At 38.6% G+C, this 10,058-nt stretch overlaps 1 protein-coding gene across 1 annotated transcript; it reads left to right on the plus strand.

Annotated features, from left to right (window-relative positions):
- Window positions 1-1,369: 1,369 nt before the first annotated feature.
- Window positions 1,370-9,779, plus strand: LOC145433701 (peroxisomal carnitine O-octanoyltransferase-like). The gene is made up of 13 exons (XM_080310875.1): window positions 1,370-1,788; window positions 1,980-2,081; window positions 2,354-2,472; window positions 2,531-2,649; window positions 2,860-3,011; window positions 3,899-4,116; window positions 4,711-4,924; window positions 6,900-7,069; window positions 7,310-7,407; window positions 7,528-7,604; window positions 8,172-8,293; window positions 8,374-8,478; window positions 9,421-9,779. The coding sequence occupies exons 1-13, from the start codon at window positions 1,581-1,583 to the stop codon at window positions 9,607-9,609; spliced, it is 1,893 nt and encodes a 630-aa protein (XP_080167001.1). The 5' UTR covers window positions 1,370-1,580; the 3' UTR covers window positions 9,610-9,779.
- The last annotated feature ends 279 nt before the right edge of the window (window positions 9,780-10,058 follow it).

The raw sequence follows: 10,058 nt of genomic DNA on the forward strand, positions 1-10,058 counted from the left end.
TACAAGGAAAGAGTGATTTATTGTAACTTTGTAACTTCAATTGCTACTCGTATTTTGCCATATTGCCTTTATTTGGAATTTGGATTACGCATGCGAGGTACGTAGGCAGCGTAATCGTGGCATATTAATGAACTGGCTTCAAAGTTAACGAATTTCTTGTTAAGTTGATACAGTACAGCCTATGGTTTTAGTTATTCAAAAAGCATGTTTTATGTCTTGAATTCCCAGCAACCTTTCGCGGGCCGCACAGAATCGCTTCGCGGGGCCGCACTTTGCCCAGGTCTGCACTAGAGAGTACTCTATAATTACACTATCTCGCTCGCTCGCTCACTCGCTCGGTGAATCCACGTCGAAAGAGTTTTTACGCTAGAGTTACCATACGTTCCCTTTTAAGAGGATTTGTCCTCTTTTTTACTTTTTTGAAAGTGTCCTCGGTGTACGCCCATTTTAATGTTCTCTTTTTTGAGAATTTTGGTTAAATATAGGTTGACCTTTTTTATTTTATATTTACCATTTTTTCAGGATTTTTTTACGGTATTGCAAGTCTGAAAATTTAAAAAAGTGTCCTCTTTTCAGATTTCCAAATTATGGTAACCCTATTTTCCACGGCAATATGAAAAATTTCCATAAATATTGAAAATAGCAGTGGATTTTCCAGGACTCTGAAAATTCCACAGCCGAAATTTTTCCGACTCTGAATTTCAAATTGCAAACCTGAGCGGGTAGGATTCGGCTTCTGAAATCTAGAAATTCGCTCATCTCTGAGCTGCGCTGGAGCAATTTATAGAGCTCAGTGGCTGGTAGGTATGCCCGAATCCAAGTCACTCAACTATGTTGAGTGACTTTGGCCCGAATGAGCTGTGCAGCAGAGCAGAGGTGAGCATGGATTAGGATTAGGTTTTGAAAAAACAGGATTTGTGAAATTTTGTCGGATTTGGATTGGATTAGGATAAGAGTTTTTTTCTGAACGGATTAGGTTTTGGATTGGATTTACCGATTTTCTGGGAGATTAATATGTCGTGTGGCGAATGGCGATAAACTTTATTCAGATCAGTTATTGATGTACTTTTGTACACTTCACTATGGTTCGCTCGGTACAAATGAACATGAGAGGTGCAGCCCTATGCCAATTGTTATTTTAAATCAAGAGAATCGTTGGTTGTGAGAGTAAATTTTCCAGTCCCTCCCTTGCATAAATTAGCATTTTTTCTGAATTTCAAGTTGGAATCGGATTAGGATTGGACATGAACTTTAATATGAAAAAGTTATGGATTAGGTTTTGGATTTGGATTTGATGTTTCGGATTTAGATTGGATTAGGACATAGAAATTCCAAATCCGCTCATCTCTGCTGTGCAGTCAATTGGAACTGCAGATATGGAATGCTGCAAAATATGTGTCCTCGCTTCCGAGATGCTGGCCAGTGGTCTGGTATGCGCAAACATTGCCGTGCATCGTCAGTGGCGATATCTCGTTGTACTTGTTCATATCTGCATTTCTGTAGAATTTAATAGCTGTTTTAATAGAGAGTTTGTTTGACGGTACATCGCTGGTGGGGTTGATATAATTACAAATTTCATTATGTCAGCGATTGTCAGATTTTTGTCATCATCGATAAAAAAAGCATATTGTGCAAGCATTTCTGACGCTGTCATGGATTCAATGTTCATTGTCAAGGATGAAAGCATACAGGAACAAGGGACATTCTACCATGATGAACTTCTTCCTGCATTACCACTACCTTACTTGGAACATACCTTGGCAAAATATCTTGACTCCTGCAGACCAGGTAAACTAAATATAATGTTTATCGCCATGAAAACCCAACCAGGGGCAGACTGCTATTTCAAATGCATATTGTTGCATTCCTTAAAAGTGGGAGTTTGATTCAATGATTATACATCTGAATATAATCTTCTTTGAAATGATAGTACAAATGATGGTATCATTTCAATGAAATTCAATATTTTCCATATACAGTTCTCAATGAAGCGGAATATAAAAGAACTGACAGCATTGTTCAAAGCTTCCTCTTGAACGATGGAAATAGACTTCATGAACAGCTACTGCAGAGGAGTAAAGGTATAGACTTGCAGAAGCAGTAAATACCAGATTTTCCCAATTTGTTGACAAGTGCGTGTGTAATAATAACATGTTTCCCATTTCTCCGTTTAACTATCTGAATGGGATTGGGTGAAAGAATGTACGATACGTTTCTGCAGTATCCCTAATACATTATGTTCCCTCCACCTCTCTCTGATCAGACTTGTTGATGAAAGGTCAAGTGATACTCATCAATCTATATTCGTACAATCTGACATAATTTTCATGCATATGTGTGAATATTCGTTAAGAACACAAGAACTGGTTGGATGATTGGTGGTTGGACGGTTATTTATATTATCGCGGACCAGCGGCTGCCCTGAACTTCACCGGATTCTCAGACTTTGCTTATTGGCCCCCTATTGACCAGGTGACCCATTAGTCTCCGAGGTATATTTGAACAGGAGCTAACGTGGATTATTTTTCAGGTAAAAAGCTCAGCTCTGCAACTTCACTTAATGATGAGGTTTTGGCAGATTCTGAGAGAAGAGAGATTGCGCCAGCAGATGGATGCCAAAGGAAATAAATTTTCAATGTTTCAATACAAGTAAGATTTGGCAGCCTAATCAAACATAGTACAAACATACAATGGTAGCGGTATTAACCCATGTCAAATGGTAAATTGACCTAAATTATGGAATAAACGTTGCCCTCATTTGTGAAATTGCGGTATTAAATATTTATGAGACACCTCAATATGGGATCCAGCGATGGCTAAATTTGCTATGCAATTCATTTTAGATTTATATCTCAATAGATTCCTCTTCAATACATGTCGAATTCCACTACTGGAAAAAGACAATCTGTCTGCAGGCTTCAAAACGAAATATGAAGGTCATTGCCCCAGCCACATCATAATAATCTATAAAAGGAACTTGTACAAAATACCTGGACTCTCCCAGAAAACAGGTGAAGATTTATGCTTGTAAGCAGATGTCACTTGCTATGATAAATTGGATGTATGCCTATTGTTTAAGGTGAATTGAAAATTCTGTGTTTCGCTCATTTGTATACTTGACTGTTCAAGTATTAATACATAATGTATTCACTCGGTTTATGTCGTATTAGTGTTGCACTTACCTTAAAAAGAGTCTACAATTATGAAGTAATTCTCATCATTATCGGAGAAAATATTTCAGCTTCCTAGGAGGTGGTCTAAGTAGAGTTTATACTCAAGTAGAAGTAATATCGTAAATTTCTACTCAATTGCAAGTACAAGTAACGATTTGCAAGACATGTTAAAAGTTCCTGAAATTCAAGTAGAAAATTAGTTATGAAAAGTCTCAAGTAAGTAGTTTAAAAAAGAGATTTCGTCGAGGAGTCGCATGCCTTTGGCAATGGAATAGAGGTGCAGAATTTTGACGTTGCTGGGTGCATCTTTGCGACTAACACAAAATGACTAATGACATCACAAATTGGTGCAGTTTTCGAACGAATATTCAGTTGTTGTGATCCACGGAACTGTTCCGCCGAATTTTTTCGCGCACAAAAGTGATATAAACATATGTCAAAGCTACTTTCTACTTTATAAAACCCACAGTGTATAAAGTAAGTAGCTTCAGCTGATAAAAACCGTCCAAGTACAAGTGGGATCGGTGTAAAATCATAACCATTTAGTAAATAGTGCAGCAGCAGCGAGTACATTGTTACAGACCGGTGGCCACCTCTGTCTTTTAACTCAGCAGTATTCTAAATCCTAAAATCCAAAAATTCATTCGTACGTAGGTCACAGGTCGATGAGTTGCTGAAATGATTATGCGCACTTGCCTTGGTCTCCTCATTTACTCGTTTCTCAGGTCAAATTCTGTCTCCCGGCCAATTCCACAAGTTGCTTTTGGAGATTACGAAAAACAATAACCCTGGACCCGGAGTTGCTTGCTTAACGGAGCTGCCTCGTGACGAGTGGGCTACGGCACGGGCACACTTGTTAAATATCTCTCCTCGAAACCGAGAGTTACTGAAAGAAATCGAAACTGCTGCGTTCTGTGCCTGCATCACGGACAAGAGTACTCCGGTGTAGTAAACCTATGTTTGTGTCTTACTCAACTCGGACTGATCCAATCAAATATTGGTGTGATATCGAAACCGTGCGTGGGATGAAAAATCTTGCGATTTCAATCAATTTTGTTGCTTAAATAAGCTATCCTTGCTACTGAAATTTCAAATCAACCCAATATCGTTGTGATTGTGAAGCAGTGGTCCTTAACCATTGCTAACTTGGCGAACCCTGACGTTAATCTGCTTTTGGCAAATACCAAATTTTTGCCGAGTCACAAAAAACAAAAATCTACATTGCACATCTAGTACATCACTATAGCATACTGGTGCACATGAACTGTGCATCAACAGCAGTGTTAGAAGAACAAAGCCATTGAAGCATGATTTTCACACAAAACAAAAAAATTATAATGAATATACTCTGCAAATCAGTGTGACTTCTGCTCTATGAGTTGGGTGTGTGTCTTGACCTCATCGAAACCACTGGGGCTCGTGTAAACCCTGGTTAAGAACTGCTGATGTGAACGATATTAGAGTATAATATGCAACGTGTCAGTGATTCAGATAATTTATCCTTGCTGTCGTTTTGACTCTTCATATATCTGTGCAGGGATATCGTGATAAAATGCAGCACGGGATGTTCGAGACTGCGGGCCTCCGCTGGGCGGATAAGTTTAATATTATCTGCAACAAAGAGAACGACTTCATTATCCATTCTGATCACACTCCTCTCGACGGTATGGTCGTCGTGACCTTGATGTCGTATTGTGATGCTTACTTGCAGATGCTAAAAAGCACAGGACTGGGAAGCATTTGGGGAGACGGTGAGCAATCAAATATTTCATACTGCAATCTAGAATAGCTTATATCAGGGGTCACCAACACGCAGCCCGCAAGTCAAATTTTGCGGCCCGCAAACTGATTTGAGATTTTGGAAGAACGCTTAGTAAGGCATTTTGAAAATGAAGCAGTCAGTAGTTAGTTTTATCAGTTGCAGCTATGAACATGTGACTGTTTTGCTGTCAAATCCCCAGCAATGTGGTTAGATAGAAAAGATTACCCAACAAGCAAAAAATTATTAATTTTGTAACTGGTAGCTGGTAAATTATGTGAATTCCGTCAATAGTAGTAGAATAGCATCTTATGAAATCCAGGGGGGTTCCACTTCATTTTGGACACGTGGTGGCGATAAAGATAACTCGACCCAAATCTGTTTTGTTGCTATATGCTCTATTATGGGACTGGGCTAAACATGGACCTGATTTCGTGTCTTGACGTACAACGAGGATGGTGAAAGTATCCATATCCATATAAATCATCCGTATGGATATTAAATAGCTGTTATCCGACGAAAATAATGCTATTTCTTGGCGTCTTGTCCTCATGATGGAAGTGCTGAAATTATGACTCTATCCTCACCAACTGCAAAGGTTCTATCATTATTATTTTCTCTATTCAGCAGCCAATACTTCGCCGGGTTGGACTGGATTCAACACAAACCCTTTCTAGATATATTCATGTCATTTCAATACCTGAGCCCTATCCTTTAATGTCATCATTATCTGTTGCAGTTGGTATATTTAAATAATAAAATACTAATAATACCAACTAGATCTCATCCTCTCTGATAATTGACAATTAAACGATGTACTGATGTACTGATTTGAGATTTTGGAAGAACGCTTAGGCATTTTGAAAATGAAGCAGTCAGTAGTTAGTTTTATCGGTTGCAGCTATGAACATGTGACTGTTCTGTCAAATCCCCAGCAATGTGGTTAGATAGAATGAATTACCCAACGAGCAAAAAATTATTAATTTTATAACTGGTAGCTGTTGAATTATGTGAGTTCAGTCAATAGTAGTAGAATAGCATCTTATGAAATCCAGCAGGCTCCAGCTCCTGCTCCACATTAAATACACGTAATGCTCCGGCTCCAGCTCCGGTGATATGTATTACTCCAAAACCCTGGTTGCTGCTCAAGTAGAAGTAATGCCAAAATTACTACTCAAGTACAAGTAGCTATTCCCAAGACATGGCAAAACATACTTCAAGTGGAAATAGAAAATAAATGGTTGAAAAGTACTCTAGTAAGTACTGAGTAGTATCGAAAAAAGTACATTTGGTTAAGGGGTCGCATAGTAGCAGTTACTCAGAGGTGGTTAGTTTAGTACTTGAATGATGTATCTGCGTGCCTAACAGGAAATGACTTAGAATCTTAGAGAATATATTCAGGTACTGTAATACTCGAATATTTCACACATTAATCACACAAGTCGTATGACAATTTCATGGGTAAAAGTGATGCAAACCTAACCCAAATCTACTTTTTTAAATCCAAAATGTAAAAATGTGTCGTTCTGCCTAACAAAGTCTTCAAGTAGAGATGAAAGTAATCTAAAACATAACCACCTGAGTAAGTAGAGCAAGTTGGCAAAATGTACTTGAGTACTTCATAGTAGAAGTACTATGTTGCTGACCACCTCTGGCGAGAAGCCAACTTCATTATGAGGCCTCAGATTGTCCCGAATTTAAAATAGTTTTTGGTTATTCGGTTTGAATGGAATAGCCACAGTTAACAAAGCCGATGTGATCACGTTACAAAATCCATAGCTAGACTTGTGTCTTGTGTAGGTATATATTGCCATAAATTCCATCCATATATTTGTCAATGTACATTTAGCTCCTTACAGTCAATGTATTGGTTATGGAAAAATTACTGAATGGGATGACAAAAACTGATCATACTTGTATATGGCTTCTTCTGATGGTGTCTCGGTGACTATGTGTATCTCGCGTAGATCTGGCACCTGAGGGAAAAGCGACCGAGCTGTCGTTCGAAATTGACGATGGAATTCGGAAGTGGATTTCTGATGGTGGTCGAGTTGTGAACGAAATAGACGACTCGTCAGAAGTAGAGTATCTTCACTTCACGGAATTCGGGAAGAAAGGTCTGAGGAAATTGACAAAAGTACGTTCTAGTATGTGCTCGCGCTGCATAACAATACTGCTTTGAAGACGTCTTTCTTCGATCCTACCTAACTTGGTATTTCCTGAAAGTATAATCTGAAACTGCTGGGTTGAAAAGTGTCTGGTAGACTTCGCCTGAACCTTTGCTGATCTGTTTCAATTAGTACGGACATCCGTTATTCTGGCTTTGCTAATTAAATGTGACAATTGCTTGCTAGTTTAAAAAATGGAATTCCTATAGATTCATCCGTGCGCCTTTGTTCAAGTCTGCCTGCAGTACGCTTATATGAAAATGCACGGAAGGCCGGCCTCTACCTATGAAACTGCTACTACGAGAATGTAAGTCTTTATTTCTTTTGATCAGTATGCTTGTTCCGAATCTAGCGCCATCTCCTTTACTTGTCATACCAATATACATTTTCTAGAATTCGCTTTTCTGACTATGACACTCTGTTCTAGATTCTATAAAGGTCGAACAGAAACAAACAGAACCTGCACTGTGGAATCTGTTCAGTTCTGCAATGCCATGATAGCCGGTTAGTATTCTAGGAATACCCACTGATGGTCAGTAACGAAATAGCTCTACGCTCTTGGAGTACGCATAAAGGTTTTACCTGCTTGTGCCAGTTAGTCATTTAGTAATGTTTTTAGACTACCGGTCCGGTACTTCTGCATCCGACTTTTTACAATTTGTATTTGGAAAAGTAGGAAGTAGTTTTGCGATAAATATGCAACGCTTTGGTGATTGAAATTTTCATAACGTCTGTGTCCCCTGTATCATGGTAACTGAATATCTTCTAAAAGATAATGCCTATTTGTAGTGACATTACAGGTAGTCATTTTGCATTGGGCGCAAAGATTCGTCTTTCGATTTCAAATTTAGCCACCTTCGACTAAATGCCAAACGACCAAATCTATGTTTTGAAACTACCATGTTGAGTACTTTTCATTTTCTACTACCGCTTGAAGTAGTTTTGATATTTCCTGGAAATTCCAACCACATGTAATTGAGTAGCAACGCTGACTACTTGACCGCCTCTGGGCACTGCTCTATGTTGATTGTTTCACACTTTTCGAGCATATCCCCTTCTGTTTCTTGGCAGATGACCCCGGAAAGAAAGAATTATTCACGGCAGCCTGTCAAAAGTACTTGGCACAAATGGACGAATGCAGACTTGCAAGAGGTTGTGACAGACACCTGTTGGGTTTGTCTGTAGTTGCAATGGTGAGGGATTCATTGTTTATAAAATTTTTTCAGTAATGGAATGATGTCTCTATGCTTGACATTCGCTATTCTTTCTGTAGAAAAATGGCGAGGAGACCCCGGGTATTTTTACCGATCCCGCATTTGTGAAATCCGGTGGAGGGGGAAACTTTCTACTTTCGACAAGTTTCCTTGGCTACGCAACGGTATGTTTGACTCTTCGTTTGGGTATACATGAGGTTGTCGGTTCTTCATAAATTTCAAGTCGGTATCACACTTTGAAATCAACAACGGTATCTGCCTTTAGAGGTAAAAAAATATTGCTTACAGATGCAGCCTCTCTAGTTTACGTCATGTCCATTACCATGGCAATGAATGTAAAGCTATTCGAATCAATGCTTGAAGTTATAGAAATAAGCCTTCAACTAGATGCAATGACCGGGGTTATGTGATCAGTAGGGCAAGTTTATGTTGTAGCGAAATCCTGAAAAGTGCCACTTTTTTTCACAAACATGCAGTGAAAAGTTGCATTTACGGACAAGTTCCTTGAAATTATCAGGGTACGAGATACTCGAATCATTCCGTATCCAAGGCTCTGTAGCAGAACTCAATGTTGGCGACTTCAACAACATCAATAGCCTGGAAAAATTGACCCAGTGAAAATATAATTTTCAGCGGTCTAGCGTGAATGTACGTCAAATCAGAACTACCTCAAATTTAAACGACAGTTAAATAATCAATCGATATTTTTACATAGTGCCAAATATTTCCTGTAAAAAGTTAGTTGCATAAAATATCGAAAAGACTTGCAAAAAGTTGCATGAAAAATCGAAGAGTAGCAAAAAATTGTATGAAAAATCGAAAAAGTTGCAAAATGTTGCATGAAAAAAATGAAGAAAAGTTGCAATAGAAGATTCCTTCAAACAGCTTAAAACACCACACTACATAACATCTGAGTATTTAGGAAGCTGCCGGGAGTTGTAAAAGTTGCCCTAGTGATCAGACATGATACTCGAGTATATTGACTCTAGTAGTAGGATTCTCTTGCAACATATGTATTTTGTATCCACCGAATGATGTTATTTTCCTGCGTCGGGCCAACATTAGATTTTCATGTTCATCATATTTTTATCTCGTCACGGTTTCAGGCGATTGGGGGAGTTCTACCCTTCCGTGATGATGGATATGGGGTGTTCTACAGAATTAACAATGACAAAATTACGTTTGTCATTACTGCTAGCCGAAAAGCATCCGGAACAAGTGCATTGGTTATGAAGAAACATCTCCATGGTGCCTTGGTTGAATGCTACAATCTTCATGAAGCATCTCGTCTTTAGTGATGCATAGCAATGATTCGATGACACCAATTTTTGCAGATTAATATATGCTTTTCAGGTTACTAGAAGGTAATTAAGTCGTCATCAAATTTTAAGATGTTATGTGCAATAAATGTTTTGTAATTTCCCTTTGCAATGAATAATATATTGATATTGCCAAATTTATTTCACCCCAAGCTTTTCGACTGACTCTCATCGGGAGCGAATGTCAGTAAATGCGGTTGTCCAAATTCGAAATATTTATAGTTTTGTCGTACTGACCTAAAAATGATGATGAACAGTAAAGTAAACTAGACTCCAGGACGGCATGATCGGGGCTGATCCAAGTAGTCGGCGTTGCTACTCAACACAATAGATTTAACACTGCAAATTCATATTTAAATGAATTGGTCGTGGGGTCGCGTACCGTAGGTCTTTGCTTACTAAATAGCAAGATGTCGGATAAGTAT

This window comes from Botryllus schlosseri, chromosome 2 (assembly GCF_051294905.1).
Source record: "Botryllus schlosseri isolate E-star chromosome 2, Bs_hap1, whole genome shotgun sequence".
NCBI classification, from domain to species: Eukaryota; Metazoa; Chordata; class Ascidiacea; order Stolidobranchia; family Styelidae; genus Botryllus; species Botryllus schlosseri.

Bases quoted from the DNA above. Each gene is read 5' to 3' on its own strand.
- LOC145433701 (XM_080310875.1), top strand. From the start codon at position 1,581: ATGTCAGCGATTGTCAGATTTTTGTCATCATCGATAAAAAAAGCATAT. The intron at 1,789-1,979 runs GTAAACTAAATA...TTCCATATACAG, and splicing joins TCTTGACTCCTGCAGACCAG to TTCTCAATGAAGCGGAATAT. The intron at 8,294-8,373 runs GTGAGGGATTCA...TTCTTTCTGTAG, and splicing joins GTTTGTCTGTAGTTGCAATG to AAAAATGGCGAGGAGACCCC.